The sequence below is a fragment of the Calonectris borealis genome, chromosome Z, assembly GCF_964195595.1.
Source record: "Calonectris borealis chromosome Z, bCalBor7.hap1.2, whole genome shotgun sequence".
Taxonomy (NCBI): domain Eukaryota; kingdom Metazoa; phylum Chordata; class Aves; order Procellariiformes; family Procellariidae; genus Calonectris; species Calonectris borealis.
In genome coordinates, this window is record NC_134352.1 from 33891065 (window position 1) to 33917555 (window position 26491).

At 41.0% G+C, this 26491-nt stretch overlaps 1 protein-coding gene across 7 annotated transcripts in view; it reads left to right on the top strand.

Moving 5' to 3' along the window:
* Window positions 1-21622, top strand: part of ZNF462 (zinc finger protein 462) — a 93691-nt gene extending 72069 nt beyond the window's left edge. For all 7 annotated transcript variants that reach the window (XM_075137482.1, XM_075137479.1, XM_075137476.1 and 4 more), the window contains 6 exons: window positions 2103-2364; window positions 4561-4697; window positions 10076-10299; window positions 12702-12834; window positions 17553-17667; window positions 18889-21622. In XM_075137482.1, coding sequence (XP_074993583.1) covers window positions 2103-2364; window positions 4561-4697; window positions 10076-10299; window positions 12702-12834; window positions 17553-17667; window positions 18889-19090 — 1073 coding nt within the window. In that variant the 3' untranslated portion in view covers window positions 19091-21622. The remainder of the gene's footprint in view (window positions 1-2102; window positions 2365-4560; window positions 4698-10075; window positions 10300-12701; window positions 12835-17552; window positions 17668-18888) is intronic.
* The last annotated feature ends 4869 nt before the right edge of the window (window positions 21623-26491 follow it).

Below are 26491 nucleotides of genomic sequence, written 5' to 3' on the forward strand. Positions count from 1 at the left end.
TTTTGGCTAGGAACCTTGATGATGTGATGGAAATTTTTGATCCCTTCTTCCTGAGGAAGGGAACAGTAAGCTACAAACTAGACTTTAATCAGTACTCCACAAATAATTTGACTAGTACACATACAAAAAGAACTGTTTCCAGTGCTATCGTATCCTTCTCAGGAAATCTAACTGTGTTTTGAGCTTTTAGAAGCATTGAACCCAGTAGTCCAGACACTGGGGTGCAGATATGCAAGTCAGCAAATCTGCTCTGAACAATGCATCGTTTTGGGCCTCAAGGTCCTGTTCCAAAAGAGCATGAGCCCATGGTTGCTGCCTTTGAGGGAGAAGAGACTTCTGCAGCGGTTTGCAGCTCCTCAGGCTTGTCCTGTGCCAAAGTAAAGGAAGTGGGGAGTCTGTTTCAAACAAAAGAAAGCCTTGACATTTGAACAGGTGGAGATCACTATGAGCCCTCATGGTGAGCAAACCTGCTGTAGAAGTGGTAGAAACAAGAGATGATAAACGCTGCATTGTAATCCAGCCTCAGTTCATGAGGCTTGGATAAGAAAAGCAAAAAGTATTTCATTCATTTTACCAGAATCTTTCATGTCTCTGCCTTTGTCTTTGCTGTACACCTGGTGATGAAGCCAGGGGAGCCCAGAGACATTTATCTCCTGCTTGTGTTTTGTTTGTGTGTTTGGTTTTTGTTGTTGTTGTTAGTTTGTTTTTCGTTTCTCGGGCATGTACAACCCCCTTCTGTGGTAGTTAGAAAAGAAAGCAAGCATTTTACTCTTTTGAAGACAGGTGGAGAAGTCCCCACACTGAGTGCTGTATAGGTCTGTTTGCCTTTTGTTTCTCCGTACTAATTGGTTAGAATGGATGGTGTTAAGTTCCCACAAGTATGTCTGTTAGAGAATTCCTACATATCCAGCCTCGGGGAATTAAGCTTTGGAAAATGAAGTACCCATCAAAGCAGGAGGTGACTGGTACAGTTTGTATCCTGACTTCCCCCCCTGCCTGCCTTTGCTTTTTTTTTCCTTCTTCCAGAAAGCTTAAGAAAAGAGCCTTTTGTGTTCTTTTCAGGAAGGTTACACTGAAATTCATCTGTGCTTTATTCGTCTGCTTTCGTTTGTGCCATTCATGGGCAGCTGTGGGTTATATAGGACAAAGCAGATGAATTCCTAACCTCCACATTCAAGCAGTGTGTTGGGAAAAGTTCAACACCACCCTCCCCCCTCCTTTTTTGGGGGGTCCAACTAAAGTATTACAGTTTCAGTACTGAGACGTCTGTAGACTGTGTTTCTCCACATGCCATTAAAATGGTGTGGCAGAGTTCTGTTGTTGGTTGTAGAAGGGATGCGTCTCTACAGACATACCTATATAAAGAGATCTCTTTCTCAGTATAGCGAAACTTAGCAGCTTCTAAGGAAATGTGATTTAGAAGTTTGCTTTACTGGAATTTATGATTAAATATCTTTTTCTCCAATGATGACTTCATTTCAAACATCATCAGCTAGGAGAATTTAGCTTTTGAATTTAGCTTTTGTGAAGACTGCTTCAAATGTGACAAAGTAAAATTGTATCATTTCGCTAAAGTTAACTTTTCATGTGGGTTTCTTAAATAATTCCATGAATGAGTAGGGAAGAGTATCCATTTATTTTTCCTTTCTTTTTTCATTTTTTTCCTTTTAGATAGGCTATTTACATGTATCCTGCGCCAGATCTTCATCTGGTGTAAACTGGCATAAGACATTTGAGAGGATCTGGTCTGATTTATGCACCAAACACATAACGAGCTTTACCTTCACAAATTAAAAGTGTCTTAAAACCAGACTTCTTTTTAAACTACTTTTAATTTAAATCTGTCACTCCTTTCCTCCCCAAATCAGATCTAAAAAGCATAATTTATACTGATCACCTTTTAAATTGTAGAACACACATTAGATTAAATTAAGAAGCGCTACACCTCTTTTTCTTAATCCCTTCAGACAGCTATCGGCGGATTTCATAACAAACATCTTGATCAAACCCCTCTAAAAGCCAATAGGTGCTGGAGCAGGCCTCAAACCTTTTTAGATTTGTTGATCCACCTGGAATAACAACTTCCCTCTGTTTGTCTACAGACTCTTCATACTCTGAGCCTCCTGACGTTCAGCAGCAGTTGAACCACTACCAGTCTGCAGCTTTGGCCAGGAACAACAACATCAGCCCAATCCCACTTTCCGGGAGTGCTGCAGGAGTGGAAAAAACGGAAGCCATCCTTAACTGTGAATTTTGTGAATTCTCCTCGGGTTACATACAGAGCATTCGGCGTCACTACCGTGACAAGCATGGAGGGAAAAAACTCTTCAAGTGCAAAGATTGTTCCTTTTATACAGGCTTTAAGTAAGTACTGTGCAAAACAGATAAAATGAACTCATAAGGGGTTTTTTAGCACTTGAAAAAACTTCTGAGATCTTTGAGAGCTGGCTGTATCTAACAGAAACATGGCTGCTGCTGACCAGGGAGAGGAACATAGGAAATGCCATGCCAGATCACAGCAGCATCCATGTAATCCATTTTCCTCTCTCCTACAACAGCCAGTACCATCTGCTACAGACGAAAGCACAGTAAGTACTTGCAGTAGGTTTTACTTGCTGGAGGAAATGGTACAGGTAGTACTTTTCCCTCAGCATAGGCAATTAGAGGGCTATCCTTATCGTTAAGTGTGAAAATCTTCTCTGCAAAAATAAGGTCATTTCCTGGTGCAGCCAGCATGAAGCATGGGACAATCAAGTGTCCTAGGGAGACAGAAGAATTTATACCACCTTTCTGAAGAAACCTCTCATGTAATTTTATTTCTTTCACCATCTATCTAGCTGAAATGCAAAGCATTCTCTAGTATATCTGATAGCATATAGAGACATACCAGAAAACCCAATTAGATGTGCAAAATTTAAAAACTCGGTGCTGTGTGTGTTTGCATGTGTGTGTTTTTTTAGCTGCTGTTCCGTAAGGAAAAAAAAGGCCTATGCGCCTGTGCTGTTCATCATTTCCTCCTGATATGCTGGACACTCGAGCATAATACCCTCAGCTGACATTTGAGGTCTCAAACTTGTTAAGTTCTTAGGAGACTGGTGACAGTAAGCAGTATGACTGGATAAAGGAGAGGAGTTCTGTTGAAGAAAATGTTGAGCACAAACCTGAGAGAATCCACACAAGAGCAACTTCTAGTTACTCTAGCCTCTGTTGCTTCAGCCCCTTGCCACCTCTCTGGTAAAATTTGCTGCTTGTGCTTTATATCCTAATTGCTATCTGTCTTAAAGATTACCAGGAATTGCCAGATCCGTTCAATCTGTTCATTTCTTGAGAGTGCCATTTTCTTCTACCTGGATGAAATGAAATAAGCTTCAATCAAGCAGCATTTAAACACGTTCATAGTTGCATAAGGGAGTAGTGTTCTTTCATGTGGTGTCTCAAACATTCAAGGATTAAGTCTTGCTTCTTTCAGAAGCACTGCATGTTTTCTGTCTTTGAAAAAAGGGGGGGAGGGGGCAAAAGAACCCCATACCAATCCCCTCTTCAACTCACCATAGAAACTTAAATGCATGAAAGCACTCACTGAAGTTGATAGAAATACACTTGTAGAATTCAGTGATCGCTGGATCGGGCCCAAAGCCAGTTGTGTTAGTAAGTTGCTTTGTGTTCAAGCTAACAGTCTTGAAGAACTTCAAAGAGACTTCTAACTCTAGTTCAGTGTGGCAAGCTCCTTAGCTTTTGCAAGCTTTACCACTGCTTCAGGAGAAAATGACCAAGTGCCCCAAGTTTACAGACACCTCTCATTTCAGTAGTTGCGCTTGTGGTTAGATAGGTGTACAGTTAATTTCCTCTGAATGCATCTCTCTTGCAGCTTTTAAGTATGCAGCCAGCGTAATGTCAGCATGAAATTTTTTGTTCAAAAGTACTGTGGAGTATTCATTCATTCCTCCACATTAATAAATAGAGTATTCTTAGTCTTGGGTTTTCAGATCCTTATAGCTGATGCTTTAAAACTTAACTACTCAGTGCCAAACTCACTGTGAACGCAAGTCTGTTTTGTATCCTGAATCTAAACATTTTAGCTGGTTTTGGGCTTGTCCTACAAAGACAGAGGTGATTAAGGATGTTATCTGTCTCCAGAAATAAGTCTGTCCTCACCTCTGCAAGTCCAGAACAGTTGATAGATTTTGTGGAACTTGTTAAAAATTTAGTATTTGCCAGAGGAAGTACACTGAATATTTCAGCCTGAAGACAAATAATGAGCATGAAAGATGGGAATTCTTTTGCTATCTTAACTGTAGCAATGTGACTATAGAGCAACCCATGCAAAAGAATATCTTGTTAGAATGAGTGTTTGTTACTTGAGGATACAAGCCTGCAAATACCTCTGCTCATGTGTTACTCATGTGGGTAGCCCCGTTGAAATGCCATGTGGCACTGTGAAGACAAGGCTGAGTGGTATCTGTACCATTTTACACGACACGTCCCTTATAGAGCTGTGACACTTCATCGTTCCCTGCACACCTCTTCTGACTGCTTCCATCTCTCCCTCCTGTTTCACAGATCTGCTTTTACTATGCACGTGGAAGCTGGGCATTCGGCAGTTCCTGAAGAAGGACCCAAAGACCTTCGCTGTCCTCTTTGCCTATATCACACCAAATATAAACGCAACATGATTGACCATATAGTTCTGCACAGAGGTAACAATATCCCTGTATGTGTCTGTATCTGATGAGGGGAATGCTGAACAACGCCCTTGTCTTTCAGACTGGTTTCATTACATTTTCCCCTCTCTGTACATGAGGACAAGTATGTTGAATAAGTCATCAGCCCTTCAGTATCTTTTGTTTCATTTCTAAATGATGCATCGTACTTATTTTCTGTAAAATTCAAAGTTAGCCAGTGCTGAAACAGGGCAGATTTAAAATTGTTTTTAAGCTTTTCCTCTCGAGAGGTTAACAGTCATCAAACACCTGTTTAGCAAGAGTTGCCCTAATTTACAGCTCTGATCTAGGCCAGAGTTGTTTCCTGCTTATGTCCTTGTTATCATAAAGGCCTTGCTATCATAAACTCTCTGACAAGGTGTATCAACTAACCACAGAGGCCCCAAAATATCCCTTGATTACTTGCTTGAATTTTTTCTCTTCAGCATTCTTAGGATCAAAACAAGAATTATCATATTTTTGTTTTTCCTTAAGACTCCTTTTCTATCTCCACCTCTTCCTTCTGTTTTTTAAGCCATCTAAAAGTGGGATTAGGGGTTTCTATATTCTATTAACTGTGGGCTCGCTAGCTCAGAAGAGACAGCTGTTTGGGCTCTCTGGGCTGGGATTCCTGCCCATAGCTATCACACTTGATGCTTGTAGATGGTCTGTTGGCTGCCGAAATCCAAACCCATGTGTTGGGATGGCACTCTGCCTGCTTGCAGGTTGGGCAGAGTTTCACAGTAGGGTATTGGTGGTGAGCAAACACAAGTTTTGCATGCCATCTTTTTCCTGGAGGAGATCCTGGTGTGACAAGCGCTATCGTAATTCCTTGTAACATACCACTTTTCAGTAGCTTAAAGTCCTTCTTGTACCAAAGCAGTGAGGTTGGCAGAGTTCATACAAATTTCTGTCTGCTAGCAGGGCTATTCTGAGGGAACATCTGGGAAAAATGACCTGTCAGTGATTCAGAAAGCACATTACAAAGCTGCCTTACTTGGTTGTAAGAGTTTGGCAGATGCTTTAGCTTTTAATTCCTGTCTTTGAAGGTGTTGCTGTGTTGGGTTTTGCCCAGCTTCAGGGCATACTCCAGAATTAGCTCATGTTAGACGAGAGGAGGGCTTAGTTAACCCCTGTGCAGGGGACCGTGCAGTTCCAAGTGCTGCTGAACAGTGTGCTCTGTTTTGTGGCTGTGCCAGGGCTCCAGTGCTTTAAAATACAGATAGACAGGCTGAGGGAGAACTGTATGGGCTTAGTTAGGGTATTTTCCATCATGCATAGACTTGACACTGGGAATGTCCAGTTGCAGAAGTGGAAGAGCACTTCATGGGCTCAAGCAGCTGTACTGCCTGTACAGAGCTGTTTCTGACCAATTGCAAGGAGGTGGTTATCTTCTGGGTAAGTGACACTGTGGATCTGTTCTTTTGTAGGGCTGTTGCTTCAGTTGCACAAACCAACCTCGAGCCTTTGTGCTGCTGAAACAAAGCTGATAGCAAAGGACATAATGGTATACCCACTAGAGCACTGGGAGAGGTAAAACAGAGTAAAAGAAGTTTTAATGCATATGGGATTATAGCTGATAAAGAATCTCAGATGCCACCGAGGGAAGGACAAGGGTTTTCTCTGGCATCAAGCATCCAGGTAATAAAGGAAGCAGGGTCCTTCCTTAAAGTTCTTTCTGGTGCATATATCCTGCTAAAAAAACCTCTACCGTTGTGTTTAATTGTGTGGCAGCTGAAGCAGACAATTTTGACAAGATTTAACATGCATTGAAAGAGAGACTGAGAGGTGGTGAATATAGTCTGAGATAGCCTTCCTTTTTTATAGCCATTGCATTGGTAAAACAAGGGCATAGCCCTGAGCTGTGGTCCAGGAAAATTAGTTTTGAGGTAGATGGAGTGGTGCAGTGTGTAAAATAAAGAGTGAAGGATTTGATCCATTCATAGTTAAAGTTCCTCCTGTGTTTACAGATGTGTGACTGTTACATTACATTACTTCCAAGTTGCTGCACCCCTAATCCGTGGTGAAACAGCATGTGCTTGAAAAGAGAGTATATTTGCCTCTTAATGAGTGGCTACAGAAGCTGAGTTTTACAGGGCTAAAGCATTATCAGCTAGAAGACTGAATGCCTAGTGAGAAAATATTAGGCAAGGAGTTTGCTTCCCATTAAGAATGAGGGCAAACAGGAAGCTTCCAAGAACCTTTTTCCATGTATCACCTATTCCTCATCAGTGTAAAAGCAGTTCACGATCCCTTCTGCGGGTACAGATGGAGCACAGACTCATTACAGGTGGCCTGTAGCAGGGGACTGACATAGCTATGCAGGTAGGTGAAGTGAAGAAGCTTGGCTCTTGAGTTCTTCCTGGCCTTTGTGACAGGCAAGCCTGGGGAGAGGAGACACAGGAGAGACAGTGAACACTTGCTCCGTGACCAGCAGAGGTGCTGGCTTTTAATGTAATTTAGTCTGGACAATGCAAATAGTTTTCATTATCCCTTCCAGTAGCATTCCCATCACACATTTTGAAACACACTGGTATTTTCCAGGGCTGAACACAACTTATGCAGATCATTATTGAGTCTACTTTAAAATCCTTGGGGCGTCATTTTTTCTTCTTTTCGCGATCATTTATTCTCTTCCTGGTACAAATAGTGATTTTGTTCTTCCATTTAATAGAAATCACACCCATTTCTCTTGAATAGTAACTTTAAGATAAAAAAATCAAATTTTCAAATTCATCTATTGCCCCAAAGGTTTCATTGCTACATGTCCTGATTCCTTGCACGTGGTTGTTTCTGGCATTATCCCTTGTACACACGGCTTCATTGATACCTGTAGAACCCTTGTGCTATGCTTGCTTTTGGCTACTGGAATGCAAATGCTACATGGTCTGTGACTGTAGCTTGGATTTGCAAAACGCATATTTTCAAACACCCAACATGACCGAATAATTGGTCTGTGTCTAGATAGTAGGACTGTTTTGTTTGTACTTGGTATATGTTAAGGGAAGGAAATAACTTGTATATGCTGTGGTGTGTTGCTGAATAAAGATTTTTCCTTACAACTAAGGGCTGATAGAGTCATGCCTTGAACAAAAAAATGTATGTCTGCTTTGAGTTACTGTACTGCAAATACCTAGTGCATTAATGGCCTTTCAATTTAATCTCTGATCTGCATTACAGTTAGCCTGAATATTTCAGTCTAATGGTGGATTGGATTTCTTAAACCAAGATGATGCTTTTTAGGTGTTTATCTTGTTGTTTTTTAATTACACCTCTTGCTAAATTGTTCCACAATTCAGGACATCTTTTTGTGAGGCGTATACAGTAGTCTTTGTTTAGACACTGCTGAACTTTGAAGAAGTCTGCACAGGAATAAAGAAGCTACCTATTTCAATTTGTGTATGGGACTTTATGGTTTGCTGTAATTTTGTCAGTTTCCCAGATATGATAAGTGCATTCTAAATGAGTAATTAAATAAACAGAGCTTTATAGGGGCAAGCTGGAGATGAGAGCATCACCTTACAAAATGTAAGGTTCTGGATCCAAATAACCCTGCAAGTTCCAAAATCATTGCTTGGAGGAAGCTCACTGACATGAATACATCATGTAAAAGTTTTAAATCATCCCCTGAAAGTGATATCCTTCAGGCTGGAATTGATGTTTATGCTTATTTTGCTTTTCTTGTGTTATTGTGCTGCCTTTGATTTTGGGAGCGTGTATGTGATTGTGAGATAGTAGGTTTTGCTAATGTGAATTAGGGAATGCTGCATTACTCCAGACTGGTAGATAAAAAGTTTTATACCATCCTATGTTTTAGCTTTTTTAATCTGTGCCAGGTGCTAGAGGAAAAGTGAATTTTCAGATATTTTAATTAGTATCTCTCTTTTTGAAAAATTAATTTCATTTTTTCACTTTTGAAACCAGCTGTGTCACTTACTTCAGTGAGTTCAAAAGCACACAGCTGCGACAACCTTGTAAAAAGTCTTCGTATGACCCCCCAACAGCTTTAAATTCTGTTGTCTCTTAGACCCTATTCTCCCCTTTTTCCACCCTGAATGGCCACAACTTGGTGTCTTCATAGCTAGAGAAGCTGTTATGGTGTAGAAAAGAATGACAAGTCTACAGGTTTGGTTTTTTTTAAGGCATAGCTTTGGGGAGGAAAACTTCCACTTTTTGAAGTGGCCAAAGAGGAAGTTATGAGATAGGATAACTTTTGTGTTTAGGGAGAAGCTGAGCAGGATGGAATATTTGCTGGGCTGTAGAAGAAGTCTTGTGAGCAGTGGTGGCATGTGGATTGGCCAAAATTGAATGAACAGTGGAGCTTTTGCCACCTTCCAGAAACCCTGAGGGGTATTTCTGTAGTTGTGTTTGATGACCCTCCTCATTGAAGAAAAGGGCCAATTAGCTCAGATATCCATCTCCTTTAATCTGAGGTTCATAAGGAGTAACAGTACTAAATTTCAGTGTTCTAGTTCAAAAGGCCAGTTGAGTAACAAAAGCCCGTGATGAGGATCTTCTGGTGACCCTCAGCTGAAGGGTCAAATTTGGGGTTTCCCTTGTGTGCACAGCTCAGGGAACCACAGTGTATGAGTGTTTTGCACATCAGATTTTGGCTTTGTCAAATGATTGAAATTAAGTGCTGCTCTGTTAAACATCAGTGCTTTGTTTGAGAAGTGGAGAGTTTAAAAACTCAGCAAGAGCATTTTCAGTACATGCCTGTATCCGTGATCTGAACTGTGGGAAGTGTGACATGACATGCGTGCAGATTTTGAATCTGAGCTTTCTGAAAGCTGTCGGTGTCTTGGGAAGTTTCTGCCCCTGGCTGAACTGCACAGCCTCTTCCAGGAAAAGGTGCTGCCTTGCTTACCCTGTCAGTCCCCAGAGAGTAGCGTAAGATGTGATGGTGAGGATACCAGCTCCGATTTTTATAGATCAGCAGGGTGATGCATTGGGAAGCACCCTGCAGCTTCCCTGTCTATTACATTTCTAGCAGCCATTGCTGGCTGCTGTCAAGTACTGAACCAAAATGGACTTTTGGTCTGGCTGATTTATGGCTGGTTCTGTAATCCCAGGCTCTGCTACTCTGACTCACAGATGGAGTCTCATTTGCCCCAAAACCTCCATTCCCATCCTCATCATCCAAGCAGTTACATTTGTGAGGACACCTGCCTTTGTAGCCTTGGATGATTAACGCTGTCGTTGCAGGAAGAATTGTTGTCTTGTGTTTTTTGTGTTGGTCCAGCTTAGCTCCCATTCCTTTCTAGACAGACTGCCTACCCATACAGCAGATCCTATTCCTTCTGTGGGTGGTAGTGCCCAAACTGGGCCTGGTATTTCATAAAATTTGTTAAGTGAATGTTGTCCTGTCCCTACAGAAGAACGGGTCGTTCCCATTGAAGTCTGCCGTTCCAAACTGTCAAAGTACTTGCAGGGAGTTGTTTTCCGCTGTGATAAGTGTACCTTTACCTGCTCCAGTGATGAGAGCTTGCAGCAGCACATAGAGAAGCACAATGAACTGAAACCTTACAAATGCCAACTCTGCTACTATGAGACCAAACACACAGAGGAGCTGGACGCTCACCTTCGAGATGAGCACAAGGTAACATCCAAATAGTTTTAATTTGTAGCAATCTACTCTTTGCAAATGCTGTATTAGTTTACTTGCATGTCAACTCTGAGTAGCCAAATTGTTGTTGGTTTCTTTTTCTCTCCCTCCCCAAGTCTGGAAACTAATCCTATGTTGGGCTTCACTTCCTCTGTTTTCTACTATTTCTTTTTTTATTTAGAAAATAAAAATTGAGGGTTTCTAAAGCTGTTCAGATCGATCAGAATTGGCAGACTGTTGTATGCAGAGTATGATTATCTGGAAAAGGCACTTGTGTATGCTACGTTTATTTAAAGAGGGGAAAGAAAAGGGTTGTGAAACAATATTAAAGCTGTGTGATTCAGCCTCTCTAAAAGGCAGGAGATTCCAAACATAAGATTGCTCTGGCAACTTCAGCAGCGTGACATGCCATGCATATTTTAATAACAAAAAGGGTAATACCTCTCCATTTACATTTAACAAGGGAAAGATAAACAGCAAGTATAACCAGGTCCTAAGTTAAGACTGCTTTGGAGTTTTTGTGGAGTGGCTGAGTGCAGACCTGATCCAGTCTTTGAGAAGTCATTAGAGGCTTTCCACAGACTGTTAGCTTTGAATTTCTGTAGTTGTGAGCTGCGTAGCTGAGAGACACTTTAAGTTCTAGAACTGAGATGTGTTTTGGAGTATTTGTTAGAGTGCTTTCTTGTCACATTTCCAGGGGAGGCAGCTATATGCCTCCACCTGTTGGAGCTGAGCTGCCCAGGTCCTCACTAAAAACTCAATCTTACTTCATTGACTGAAAGACACTTCCCTTACAGCCAAATACATTAATATTGACAGTATTAGCAGCAGAAGTCCCAGCAAAACTTTTCATGCTTAAAAAATATTTGGCTGTCTTATAAAAACAAGGTCTGTAAACTTATGTTGGCCTGCTATGCTTATCTGCCCTCTTCTTTATTAGTTCTGGAGAGCCTTCTGCAATTCACATGGTACATGAGCTGCTCCATGCCTCCTAGTCACCACAGCGAGGTGCCTGCCGTATCCAGGGGCACTATTCCTCATTCTTTTCACACAGTGCATCAGGCTGGGAAGATTATTTCCTTATTTAGCTCTCCCTTCCAATTCGTACCTACAGTGATGGTGCCAATGGTTTAGGGTATCTTTTCCCCATTTCTCTTTGGTAATTTCTCTCTCACTAATTTGTGTCCAAGTTCTGGACTCAGATACCCAAGTGATATATTGCACCTTAAAGAGTTCCTGTGCATGAGCTGAGTTGAATTAAGTGCCTTGCATGTGGTCTTGATTGTCTAAATCTCAGTGGGTAACGTGTTAAGTCAGAGACTCTCATCACAGCTGTCTGTACGGAGTAGTGCTAGGAATCTGCATACCACCGCATTTAGGATAGTTTGCTATTTGGAGATATACTACAGTCTAATTCACATACTCCTTAAGTTCATTCACATTCCCTTTCCCACAGAGGGATAAAAAATAGTCAGTGGGTGTTGATATTTCATTCAGCATCTTGCAGGAGGTGTTGTACTGCGCTCATTCCTCCGTCTCCATCCTCTCTGCCTATGTGGCTTAGTGCCTGTGCTGCCGGAGGGCTGTCTCTTTGCATGAAAGATGAATCCAAAATCCTTCCCAGCAGTAATCAATGAGCTCAGAGGGCGCTTGTCATCTAACAAGTGTTAGCCCTAGTGTCCTGGTCATGCTCCATGCTCTCTGCCTCTACTGTAAATCTGGACTGCTCCTCTGCTGTTTCTGTTGCATGTGGTGGAGTTCCTGACTTCTGCACCCTAAGCTGCTCTTTTCATACTGCTGCTGTGAGCATTTTCACCCTAGGGTTAGCTGAATTTGACTGCTGGCTGAAGTGTTCCCATTATAGTTTGTGTATCGGTTTGCAAAGCACTTTGCAGCCCTTCGTAATGAAAATTAATCTGTTATTAATGAGTGAAAGTGTATGTGGCACACAGCAGCCATGTGCTTAGTAAAAGACTGATCCTTTTGTGAGTGAAGCTGAATGAGCCAGTCAGAAAGAATTTTCCTTCAGTGTGGATGTGCAATAGTAGTGTTTGATCACAGCGGTTGAATGGTCCCATAAAAAGAGGATACAACTTAAAGTGTTTTGCATTTCTTGGATTTTTTTTTGTTTTAATACATCAAAACCAGGAAGAAATGCAGGGGGTTTTACTGAATGTCATTAATTTTTGAAAACCAAAAATGAGAAATGCAGAATAAACAGCAAAAGAAGAACCACTATTGTTGAAAAGAAATGAGTGTTAATTTGATTAGGTGACTGCATGTCACCTCTAGCTGAGCAGGCTTTGGGGTGTACTCGATTTTGGTTTGCATATGTGATGATTTTTCTGATTAGCTGGTGTTTGTGCTAATTGCTGACAAAAGTGTTTCTTTCAAAGGTGAGTCGTAATTTTGAGCTGGTTGGACGGGTTAACTTGGACCAGTTGGAACAAATGAAGGGGAAAACAGAGAGCTCCAGTAGTGATGAAGAAGAAAAAGAAGAAGAGTTAAGTCCCAAGACTGAAGAGAGAGGTCAGTGGAGCTCTTTTTTTTTTTTTTTTTTTCTTCTTTTTTTCTTTTTTCCCTTGGCACTGCAACATGTCCCACCAGTTCCACCAAGCAAGGTCAGCTGTTGAGTCTACAGCACATTCCTGTAGAGCCATGCAGGCATGCCAGCAGAAGCAGAATGGGGCTTTTGTGAAGACACTGGGGGGAATCTCGTGTTTCTAATCCTTATTACAAGTTTTCTCTCTATTAAGAAAATACATACTATGAGAAAACACAGATTGCATCTGTGACTTATCTGCCCATGCAGATAACATCTATAAGGGCTTGGGAAACTAAGCAGAGTATGTTAGTGGTCTTGTCAGATTTTCTGTTTTGGTAACCAATTTTCAGCTTTTCACTCGGCATTGTTCAAGTCGGGGCTGAAAGGGTCCTGGCCAAACTTTTTAATGGAGTGTTATTAACTCCATGCCCAGCATTCCTTGTCAGACAGAGTCAGTCCTGTTGCAGATGCTGCAGATGGGAGCTCTGGAGCCAGGGTAGGTCCATGCCCCGCCTGTACCATTGTGTATTTAAATATGTGCCTAAGTTCATATCTAAGACTAATCCCACTGATTTCAGCAAGGCTAGGCCATGTGCTTGCTAATGCTTTTGGTTTGGTTGAAGTTAGATCAGCAGGGAAAAAGTAAGTTCCCTGTAAATTGAACTAAGGGTTTCTCGTCCTTCCCTTCCAACAACCTTCTTCCATGAAAACTAGGCTATTGCAGTATCTGGTGCAAACTGTGTCTTGTCTAGTCTGCTCTGGTGCACAATTCATCAGTCAAATGCAGTATGTTCATAACTCTTCAACATCTTTAGCCCTGTGATGTCTGAATGTCACGTTCTTGGGGTCACCCACCCTCTTGATGCTGACAATCGCAGTTAGCCAAGTTCTATGTACTTTAACTAAAGATACGCCACCACGTTTACCCTTTTCCTCCTGAATTTTCAGTTTTCAAATCAGCCACAAAACAAAATGTGTCCCCCTACATCTTTTCAGACCTTGAAAAATTCCGATTTCTGGATTCACAGGTTGTTTACAGAACAGGAGGGGCTCAGAACATGCTTCTTACCTTTTAATAGCAAGACCCCAGCATCTTGGCTTTCGTTTACTGTCCCTGCAGCATAAATTCGGTCTGCACTTACCACCAGCACTTCACTTCAAGTGTGGTTAGTGATAGCTTTTATTTAAATGAGAAAGAAAGTGAGTTGGATAGGAAACCATTTACGTTTTAATGAAAAATATCCTTCACCAGATCTTAGGTAAAGCAGTAGAAAAATTGGAGGAGGACCTAAAGGGATGTTTATTCTATATGCATTTCAAAGTTGAACTTTAGTAACTCGTGTGGAGACATGCTTGGGTGTTTGTTCGGGGACAGCTTCGACCCTCAGAGCTTCATGGCTGGAACAATGATTGTGTAATGAGGGATAATAAGTGTTATCCCCATGTCTCATGTGATCCATAGTTAAGCAAGGGATAGTGTCTTAATAATTCTAATTTTTTTATTTTGTACTTTTTTCACCTGTATCTGTGGTTTTTTAATCTGTGACTGGCTAAAATGATTTCTGCATGCTTGTTCAGATGACCAGTCTGAAAAAATCATGCATATTTCCAAGTTTGTTTTGCAGCTATTCTTTCCTGACTGGCCTGTAGGGTCAATGTTTCACCATTGTTATTTTTTCTCCTTTTTAATCTGTTACCATTTGTAATATATTATACTAAAACGGGTAGAAAATGCAGAAAACCCTTATGCCTACTGCAGCAAGGGTATTTAGAAAAGATCCAGTTGTATTGACTATATTTTTCTAGACAAGTTGTTGATTACCACTATAAGGTGCAAGATGCAAAGTACACTTTTGAAAAATGTCTCAGCGAGAACAGGAACTGAAGGCATGGTGGGATGCCGAGTTGCATGCTGACATCTCCCTATGGATTTTCAGACGGTAGTTCTAGCACAGAAATGGTTTGCCCTGTTTGCAGAGGACCAGACCTATGTTTTTAAATATAGCCTGTCACAGTGGCTAATGCTGTCACAGCTTTCAAACCACATCAAACTGTGTAATCCTGTATACCACTCGGCTGCTTTTGACAGTTCTAGCCTTTGTGGTGGTAGCAGGAAGTGGGATTTGCTGAGAGTGCCTCTGTGTGCTCTGAGTATCTGGAAGTAAATGTTGTCTGAACCCTCTGGAGTCTGTGACTTTGGCAGAACCAGAATTTCTTCCCATGAGTCAAACAGCTGCCTAGATTTGCCACTTTGACTTCAGGGTGGTATGTGCAGTACTGAAGGTGCAAAGAAGAGTGTGTTGCTTCTCTAAATGAGCTGTTGGACAGCGGACCAAAGAAGGACTATTGCCCGTGTGAACAGGCAGAGCTGGATGGCAAAGCCGGGCAGCAGAGCTCAGCAGAGCTGAACTGCTATCTTGGATGGGAAAGGAAGGTAGTCGTTGGCTGCTGGTAAAGGATAGTAGAAAATATATTGACCCTGGGAGAAAGAAGATGAGGGGGGGGAAAGAGGATGTCGGGCATACACCATAGAAAGAACAGCTCCGCCTGGTAGGGCCTGCATTCCAGAGGGACTGTCTATCTTTACTGACCTTTATGTCTTGGTCTTAGCAGAAACTGGAATCGAGAGGTGTTTTTCCACAGTAGACAAAAATAAATGTCCATGAGTGTCTGTATGTGTGATGCAGGAAAACCGCAGAGAGTCTGCACAGTCTATTACCTCTTCTGCAGGCCCCAGAGAAGAGCAGCTTCTGATACTTCTCCGGGGAAGCAGTCCAAATTCACAGCCCTAGAAGCAAAACTCGTGGAGAAGTAGGGTGAACAAGATAGGGTTTTCTGAAGAGGTGATGTATTTACTAGAGTAGCACTTGCTAATCTTAAAGGGAGTTGCAAGTATAAATCATGGACTGGTTTGGGTTTGAAGGGACCTTTAAAGATCATACAGTCCAACCCCGCTGCCATGGACAGAGACGTCTTTCACTAGATCAAGTTGCTTAAAGTCCCCCCCAACCTGACCTTGAACACTTCTAATGATGGGGCATCCACAACTTCTCTGGGCAACCTGTTCCGGTGTCTCAACACCCTCATCTTAAAAAATTTCTTCCTTATGTCCAATCTAAACCTACTCTCTTTCAGTTTAAAACTATTACCCCTTGTCCTATCATTACAAGCCCTACTAAAAAGTCTGTCCCCATCTTTCTCATAAGTCCCCTTTAAGAATTGAAAGGCTGCAGCAAGGTCTCCCCAGAGCCTTCTCTTCTCCAGGCTGAACAACCCCAATTTCTCCTTATTTGAGCAAAACAACCTCTATGTTGCATGTCTCCTCTCTGCAGGGGCCCAGAATAAAGTTCCTATTGTGTACTATACAGTAGGTATGTTCTTGTACAGAACAGCAGCATCTGCCTCTAAAAACTTTTACCCTCCGTAAATATTTGTCTCTGTACCATGACTAGTCTGTGTGTTGCGGTGTGTTTATAAATTTGTGCCACACACATGAGGTATTAAAATCCAGATGTAAACTGAACTAATGGCATTGACTTACTTTCTGGTATTTCACAAAGCAAGGTGCACCTTGCTTTGTGATATATAACCAGGTAATAAATCACTGACAGTAAGAAATACAAAGTGGGGTTTTTTCTTTCAGGAGGAAGAGGCAAAAAATTATGTTAAGAACCATGCCATATAGAACTTTAGTAAAGGCTGCCTAGTGAGAAATGTGTCACAAAAATACATTTGCAGGACTTACATACAGCTAATAGGGAATGTGTGGGCAATTTTAAGTTGATAGGCTGATCTTGAACAGAGTAAATCTGAGAGTGAAGAAATCAAGTGAGCAGAGATCAGAACCAAAATGAAGCAGAATCCCTTTTCTTTTATTGTGTAGTTTGGGAGGAGTCTGGGAGGAGTCAGAAAGACATTCTGTTGATTTCTTGCTTAAGATAATCCCTGCTAAGGAATTAATGCTCTGAGCAGATGGTGCTGTCTCATTTCCAGCAAAAGAATCAAGTGAGATAGTCCATGCAATTATTTTTAATGGTTTGTGTGGTGATCTTCTTAATTTGTGAGAAAATGTTTCATCTTTTGTTAAAGCTGGCTGTGTTCACGTGGAGCTTGGCTTTCAGAAATACCGCACCCTGAGCTGCCAGTGACTTCACTAGGTGCTTGACACTTCTGGAAATGAGGCCCCAAGCACTTTGTATAAAAGATTAGGAGGGAATGAAACACCTATGCAGTTAATATGCAGGACTTAACCCATGAGACTTCATGATGAAGGGATATCTATTAATTATGAAGATCACATGTTAAATATACCAAGTCTTTGTTTCCTAAAATTTGTACTACCAATTAAAAAATTACAGCTGGGCGTTAGCGGGTTTTTTGATTTTGCTTTCAAGCCATTTCAGCCCTACACTTCTTAGTTTTGCTTTCCGCAGTCTCTTCATTTGTTGAAATGCAGGAACAGGGAGTAGTAACTCGTTACCCTTATTTGCAGAGATGCTTTAAGACTTAGGATGGGATTTGTCGCTTGCAGTGTCACTTTGCTTTGGGGGAGTTGCATTTTCACAAACACAGTTGTTTGATAGGTAAGTCCTTTTGCTTCTCAGGGATGAGAAGGTGCAGCAGAGGGGATCAGAGTAGGATCACAGTGGTCCCTTTTTGCCCTGGCATTTCTGAATTCGGGGGCTGTGCTGTCTTTTTCTAGATCCCATGATGTTTCCTGATAGCGGTGCTCCAGAGAAACGCTTCCCGTGCGAGTTCTGTGGCCGATCATTTACAGAAGGCTCTGAGTGGGAGCGACATGTGCTGAGACATGGCATGTAAGTTGGTTTACATTCCTTTGCCAAAGCAGCCAAATGTAACAGTAGATCTCTGTGCATTCCCCCACCCCATTCCTTACCCCCCAAAAAGCCCTGTGATGAAGGCAAACACAGTTCTATGAAGAACAATTCTATCTATCACAAGTGTGGGTACAGTCATCAGATGTCTCTGTATGGGAAGTTCCTGCCCAGGGTGGCTGTAGACTGTAGGGTTTAACTGTTATTCTAAAACTTAAGATTGTCCGAAGGGGAATACCACTTGGCCAGGATTAACTTTACCTGAGCGTACTGTTGATTTTGCCTGCCAGAAGAGCAGCATAAAAATGGCAGGAAATTATACGGAATGTTCTAGGAAGCAACTGGTTTTTTTTTTCCTTTATTGTTATATCTTTTTCACATGCTTGCAGCTAAACTTGCATAGCAGTGCAAGGAATCATGTGCAGAGAAATGTCAAGACCTTTAAGAGAAGTAAAATCAATCTGAATGAACTCCTCCTAAAATGTGCTTAGTGAAGTTCACTACTTCATTTTCATTGTGAAAGTCTTGGCCTTTCTATAGCGTTTTGCACACTGTGGGGTGATATGCATCACAGATAAGATAGGCATCTCTGGAACAATCATTTTCCTTCTTTTGATGAAGATCTCATCGGTAGCAGAGATCTCTTTGCTGACCAGAGTTTCTTCAAAGAGTAGATTTCATTCAAGGTTGCTGACATGTGGAAGACATTTGAATACAATATTGTAGGTTAACTATGATAGGATAAGAATTATTACTTCTTTTACCCTTAATCTTGTCTGTCTAAATATGAGTACTTGAAATGTTGCAACCTATAAAAAGTTTTATTGGATCATTAACTCTCTGGGAAGAGTACTCTTTTCCTGTGCCTTTGTTTGGTGCCTTGTAAGTCTTGTTTACAAGGGACTGGGGAAAGGGGAGTAAACTTCTAAAAGTCAGAATTGGGGTTCTTTCCCCTCATCTCATATCTGTCCCAGTGTAGAGCAAATAAAGATTTGATTTCAAAGCTAGAATGTTATGAGTCCCACTGGTAGCTTCATTCCCCTGCCTTTCCTTTTGAGCATAAGGTGGCAGTGGTGTGGCTGCTGGCATCTACCTTTCTAGAAAGTTACCTGTTTTTCTCCCTTGTGTGGTATGCACAGATTGGCTTTGCTGTTCTCTATGTCAACTATAAGTGTTCCTATTTTCTGCCGCTTGGCTTTCCAGGGCACTGAACGAAAGCAAGCACAGGATCAGTGAGGACAGCCAGCCAAAGGAGGATGTAGAAGAAACTGTTAGCACACTGCCAGAAGAAAAAGGCGACGTTGAGAAAATGGTGGTGGACTATTCCCACAACAGTGAAACAGCAGTCAGCATGGTAGCTGCTGACAAACCTCTCCAAGACAACTCGGAGGCCAAAAACGAATAAGCATTTGGTGTGATTCTAATCAACGTACTTGAACAGTGATGAACGGGATGGGGTGGGCGGGTGGGGTGGGCAGAAGGAAGAAACAAAGCTGCTTTTAGGACTGAATGATCTATTTTCAAAGCACTGGTACCTGTGTGAGTGTGTGTATATTAAAGTTATTTAAGTGATGGAATAAGTGGCTCCATTACATCACTGCATCTTTTCTTCTGGATCTTGACAATGGGAAGTTACATTCATCTTGGACTAATGAAGCAACTCCCCGTATTCCTACATTACACATCGTGCTTTGCAGTGGAGACTTGGATTGTTTGTGAATGGAAGCTTCGTGAGCATGGAAGAAGTGGGGGGGATAACTTTTCAACGCACAAATTTGTGTGCGTTTTTCTAGTTTTAATACATAACGCTTTTCCAGACTGAATGCAACTGCTTTAGAAAAGAAAAAAAAAGAGGAAAAAAAAAAAAAAGGAAAACAAAAACAAAACAGAAACTGCTTTGCTTAAAACAGTCACCTGTTTCCTAGTACCTCAGAATTAACCAAGGGAGATCTCTGCATTTGTCAGTACTACCTGTTGTTGTTGTGGTTAAATGTAGAGAGACTGCTGGGCAAGGTGGTGAATGGAGGAAGAAAAAAAGTTTTAAAGAAAGGAAAACAAATTGTGCTTAAAATCCCAGTGTGGGTTTTATTTCTTAAAATACTGTGATTTTTTTAATTATTTTAGTAAAAAAAAAAACAAAAAAAAAGAGAGAGAGACTTTAATTCCTAGATAACTGTTTGTGAATTGTCATCCTTTATTCCAGGTAAGCTGTTTGTTAGTATTCAGTTATAATTTTAGGATTTGATAGATTTCATGTGACTGATTGTGCGGTTTTGTTTGCCACATGTTTATTTTCTATCAGCCTGAGGTGTTACAAATACAGCACAATTAAGTTTCTCATGTAAAATGAGTATTTGTTTTCGAGGGGGGGACAGGGAAAGGAGACTAGATCTTGTGAATAGAACTTTTTGTTGTTGTTGTTGTTGTTGTTGTTAATTTTAAACATATGGAAATAACAAAGAAGTTTTAACTTTTTTTTAAAAAAACTAAAGAACCAAACTTACGGCACAGCTATGCAGCTCGCGGGCCAAACACATAGGTCCTCATAACCGTTCTGTTGCTTGTCATATTAACATCTATCAGTCTCACACCAGTAACTTTTCGTTAAGATTGGCTGCCTTTTTTTCTTCCGTCTGTGGTGTGCGTGTTTTCTTTTTGTTTTGGTGTGGTGGGAGGGAGGGGTGTCTGTTAACACATCTTTTTGCAAGCGGAGGTGAAATAGTTATATACGACATTGAGCCTGGAGAACTACTTTTACTCGATTCAAGATGGAGTTGCTAAGTTTTTCCCCTCCTCCTTAGCTCTTAGCATGAGGGGAGCAGCGTAGAATGAGTAGGAACTTGCATACCTAAGTGGCTGATCCTGCACTACTTCTTGGGTGGAAAGCCTACCAAACTCAACAGGAATTTTGCCTGAGCAACGAATACAGGATCTGGTGCCCATGGTATGTTCTGATTGTGAACAAAAAAAAAAAAAGAGTTTCTTTCCAAAAAGTAGAAAGTACTTGACTGAAACCTAGTTTTAGAAATGCATGTGTCTTCGTTTGTTTTTTTTGTTTTGGGGAGGGTTCTGTGGGAGGGGGAGGGGGGAAAATAGGAAGCTGCTGAGGAAACGGTGTCCTAGAGAGCTTCACATAAAATTGATGGCAAAAATGTTGCATTTGTGGAATAAGTGCTACTTGAGAAGCATGGTGTTTTGCTTTTGGGGATTCATCAGTTGTGTGTTAGGGGGATTCTTTTGATTTTTTTGTTGGGTTTTTTTTGTTTTGTTTTTTAAAGTAGGGAGGGAATGTCATGGAAAAACACATTGGAGGGGCAAGTATAAATACACATTTTGTGTCTGTATTTGTTTTTTAATTGGCCTCATTTCAAATGTATTTAAACAGTTCCATACCTGGATTGGGTGTTTGTAATGGTTACCAAAAATGAAAAAGAAAAAAAAAAAAAAAAAAAAAAGAAATAATGATTGTGACATGCTTTTATCACTACTTTATTTTTCAAATAACATGTAAATATTGTAATCCATTGGATTTTGTTTTGCTAACCTGTTAATAAAAAATATGGGACCATTATCCTTTTAACAAGCCTAGAATGTCATATTTTTTTTTTCCTTTTTTTCTTTTCCCAAAAATGTATACCTGATGTATTGTGGACACACATTTTAGATGCATTATTATGATTCTGTTGACTGTAATGACATAGAATTGAAAATAACATTTTTTTCATTGTTTAATTTATACAGAGGACTTTTTCAGAGTTTGACAGAAGGAAATAATAGCAAAATGCTAACCCATTGGCTTCAGCACTCGGTATTTCCTGATTTTAAAATTACTGCTTACTGATGGGGGATAGGAAGGGGATACTGAACTGTTGCACTGACGGGTTTGTTTTTTTTAAAAAAAAAAACAATGAAAATTAATAAAAACTTTTTAAGAGTGTATGCTTGTGTGTGTGTAGTTTTGTGTTGGCTACTCTGATGATAGGTCTGTGCAATGGGCAGCTCTGGGAGGGAGCAAAGCACCCTTTTTCCCCTCTGCACCCTTTCCTCCGCTATTTCACAGGGAATTTTGGATTTACAGGCAGAGGGGGAGTGACTTCCCTTAGATCACACAGGTCTAGGGCCTACCACATCCCCGAAGAATGCCTTGAATATCCACCAGTCCAACATCCATTAGAGGTCAAGGGCACACTGCCAAGGTCTGCTGACTCCTCCTGAACCCAAACATAGAAATGAAGGAATTTTGCAGGCTGTCTTGAAGATCAAAATAGATGGAGACGGGCTGGTATTTGGATTATCAACTCAGCCTCTTCATGAGTTGGGGTACTGTATGCTCCAATGTCTGATGACCTACTGAATCCAGCATTGGGGCTGTGCTTAGTTGGAGTCCAATATACACTCAGTAAGATGGAGCAGGGGGCAGCATTTTTTCGTCTTTCTCCATTGAAAAGTTAAAACAATGCTTGTGGTGTTGTCTTGGAATCTTTATTTGCTAAATAAAGATTTTTAAATGCACATTCAGAAGATGCCAGAGGTTTTTTCCTGGGTGTGTTTTAATCAGATTCTGTTTCCAGTTTAAGTAGCTTTTTGATTGTACTGGAACTGGATCTCAACTGAATGTGTATAATGTTAAAGCTTTGATCATCTGATAGCTTTACATGCTTCCACCTTTCTCCCTAGGAGTCAAAATATTTCTCTGTTAAAATACTTATTTCCTTATCCTATATTTACGGAGGGGAAAAAAAAAAGAAAAGGATGCATTTTAGGCTGTTGGACGCGGCCTTTTTTCAGTCATCTCTGGAAACATTTGTTCATGAGGGAGACCTACAACTAATTTGCACATTGTAAGTTCTAGCCCAGAGCTAACCTGCACTTCCACCAACTTAAAAAGAGAAAGGGTTGCTCAGTGGTATGTCGCTAACAAGAATTACATAACTGACGTAATGAAAGAGCTTGGGATGATTTTCTAGAGTATTACAGTTGCATTATCCCATTCACCTCAGTGGCAGGATTGTGTGAGTTTGAAACAAAGCCTGCAATCTTCACAGTTTTAGGTTTCTGGCTGAACGTGACTGGATCACTTGCCTTGAGATTCCTGTGCTGAATTGCAATACCACGAGGGGGAGGGAGGGAAGAGGAAGAGGAAATAGTTACTAACATGATCCTTTACTCACATTACTTCTCTGCCTTGCCAGACAATTCCCTTTCTCGTAACTGGGAGCCCTGGGCTTCACAGGGAGCATTTGTGCCGTGGGACAACTGGTTTTCTGCACACACTGTATTCCCAGGCTTATTGTCCTTCCTTTTCTTAAGAAGTCTGGGTAAATGTTTGCCACGTTATTGCTAGCTGACTGCTGGCATTTTCTTTTGGTCTAGAGGTACAGTGCCTGAATGCTCTCCACGCAAAGATCTTGCCTTCGTATTCACACCGGTGCAAAGGCTTTGCAGGAGTTGCTATGAGAAGGGAGACCGCTATCTCCCTCCCTTGCAAACACGCAGCCTCCCTGGAGGGTTAAGCAGTTATGTGAAGGTTACCCTGTGACTCAGAGACCGACACTGAGGATTGGCAGGGTCACGGTAAGTAAGGATTATAGGTCCAGAACTGTAGGGTTTCCAGTGGAAAGTCTGCTCTTTGCAAAGTGATAGCGACTATGTGAAACGTTGATACTTGTGGCCCAGTTATCTTGGAAACTGGTGCTGCACGTAAGACTTCAGGTGAACTTAAACAGCAAAATCAGTCTCCTGGCTTCAAGAAAATATCTAAATATAATTACAGATGTTCAGTACATTTCAATGAAAACTGCCCCAAGCTTCTCCACTCCTCCTCACCCTGAAGTCTTTCTTCAATATTTTTCTGATAACATGGGACTTTTCCACCATGAAACCCATCTCTCTGTCTCCAAAACAGCAAGATTACTGAGTAGGAAATGATTCTGAGTAAGAAGATTTTGGAAAAGGGACTGTTTTAGTCCAAGATAAGCTTAAGACGGTAGAGAAATCTTTTTTTTGTTTGCAGCATGGTTAATTCCACGCCCCCCACACCAACCACTGCTGGAAGCAGGGGTTTCAGTTTGAGCAGTCTGGAGTATGAAGTTTAGTCTTGAAGGCTACAGTCCTTCCAGGGTGCAGCTTGTAACCCTTTTATTGTCTTCTCAGCTGACATGTACCAAACTGTCCTCAGATATATGGATGGGTGCAAACGCCTTGTGAACCAAAGGTGGGCCTGGGTGGCATAAGTCAAAGAGCAAGCATCCTGGCCAAAGTCTTGGTAAAGAAGGCTGATGGCTATTTGGATCAACTGATGTTTGGAGAGCCTAGCTGAAGGCATTGTCTTTCCTGCTGCGTTTGCAGTTACTTACCTGTGTGTGGAGATACAGTGCGTATTTTGTGAGGGTAGAGGGAGAGAAGGAAGCCTGATTCATCAGACATGCAGGACATATGTGTGTGTGGCTATAAAGAGAGAAGACATTTAGGTAGGATAGCTTTTCTGTTGGGAGAGTGGTGCAGCACTGTGGCAGGTCAATCCATTAACATGTGATATCTTCCTGTTGGTAGTTTTTTGGAAAAAGACATGACTGACCTGGTCTAATGTCGGCAATAATCCTGCTTTTGGCAAGAGGTTGGACCAGAGACCTCCAGAACTCCCTCTTAGGCCCATTTTCTATTTCAATTTCCTATTTTCCTATTTCTTCAGTGTTCTCTTAACCTTTGATTTCTCCAGCTTCTCTCTGACTTTTTGCAAGCCCAAGTTTTTGGTGACGTGTGAACTACTTTAAGGACTTGCTCACTGACTGATGGGCTCTTCTCTGACCAGCATTTCTGTCTGTCCTATGTCCAATCATTTTTGACCAGAAGGCATGCCTTCCATCTAAATGCTGTCTGCTCAGTGACACATAATGTACCTAAGGCAATGATCTCTTAGCAGGATCAAAGCAAATTTTATCAGACTTTCTCTATGGGTTTATATGCATCATTAGCAGGGGACAGCACCGAACAGCTCTTAGATGTAGAAAATGGCTATCATGTAGGAGAAGATATCGATCTGTATTTCTGTGTTTCATCTTAGCCCAAACTATTTAATTAGTTCTGACTTGAATCCTACAATTCCTTTTCTCCAGCACTCCCACAATATGCTACAAATCAAGTGAAATACCCGACAAAAGAGTGTCAGTGTGGTGGGGTTTTGGTTTTGCTTTGCTTTTGTGATTGAGCCAGTATTCTCGCTTTTTACAACTGGAGGAATCCAATCCAAAGTTCTGTCAACTTGGAAAAAAATGAGGAAAACAGCACGAAAAATAAGCAAAATACAATAACTTCTCATGCAATGCACTTCATTGTGTGGCAACAGATGGAGTGTGCAGCTAGGTGTCAGGTAGCACTATTGGCTTTTCTTCTACTGCGTTTGAGATCTATTTTGTTCTAGCAGAATGTGGGAATTGATCAGATCAGGTCTGTTCCCTGTCTAGTTCAGTGTCTTGACTCCTCAAGGAAAAAGCAGGAAATCCCATGGTGAACAGGAAGGGAATAATCTGTCCCTAATTAAAGTCTCATCTTAATCCCTTTTGACGATAGCTTTATGCACAGAAGCAGAAAGAGTCCTACCTCTTTCACATTCATTTTATATTATAGTAATATAAGTTACAGTACTTTTGCTACGGATTCCATTTTAAATTTTACTGAACTCTTGGTTTCTCTGATGAGAACTGACAGGTGAAGTATTTTTGTGTTAAAAAAAATTTGTAAATTTATTATCCTAAAAAGAAGTGCTTCCTAAAAATTAGTTGTGTGATCTCTGTCATTCTTATGTTGTTCATAAAATGCATTTTTCATGTACATAAAATAATCTGTCAAGAATTCCAATTGATTCATTTCAGCTAGGATGCTTAGGAAAAAATGATGTCAGCTACTGGAATGAGAAGAGACATGCTTCTCTTCTTCTCAAATAATTTGCCTCTTTGAATAGTTGGTGTTAAAGCAAATATGCCTCAGCTTGATTCTTGAATTCTCTATTGAGTTTACACTTCTATTAATGAAGAGCTTAGCTCAGTCTAGCCAACTGTACATGCATGACTTCCAAATCTAAGTGAGATGTGCCTCTTTGCAGCTGTTCTGTTGTGCTCTCAGTAGTGTTTAAAGAGAGAAATATATTTACCAGCTATGCCTCAAATTAATTTAGCTTGTGTTGAAAATGTTGGACTGAAATTTTGACTTTTCTCTGCAACTGAAGGAAATCATATTAAGCTACTGGGCCAAATGATGCTTCAAGTCTTTGTGAAATCATTTAGACTGAAGTCACTGAAGACTTCTAGCAGAGATGCTGCAGTAAAAGGAGTGGTAGTTTTGGTCTGTATGAACCTGTAGATAATTGGAAGGCAAGCTCTGTAAAGCAATGAGTCTTTGATGTGTTACTTCCAGAGAAAATGTTTTCCTCTGCTTAGACTCTTCAGGACCTCAGGTATGTGATTGTTGAAGCCACATGATTTAAGTAAAAACAGTCTTTCAGAAGTAGAAGGGATTTGGTTTCTCATAGGTAAATAAATATACAGCACTAAAAGCCTGTTGCCTGCAGAAAGAAGTAACATCTTTGAGCCATCTTGCTGCAGCTGCAGGGTATTTCTTGCTATTACTGTAGGAGTCTCCTCCTGGAAAACAGGTTAAAAAATGAGGTTTTCTTCTCTCGTTCCTCAGCTGCTCCTGTAATCACCTCTTCCACCGTCCTTTGCAGGATTGCTCCTAGTAACTAGACAACAAATGCTAGCCATGCTGGAGCTGGTAAGAGTTGGGCTATTTAGGAGACTGAGAACTTTAT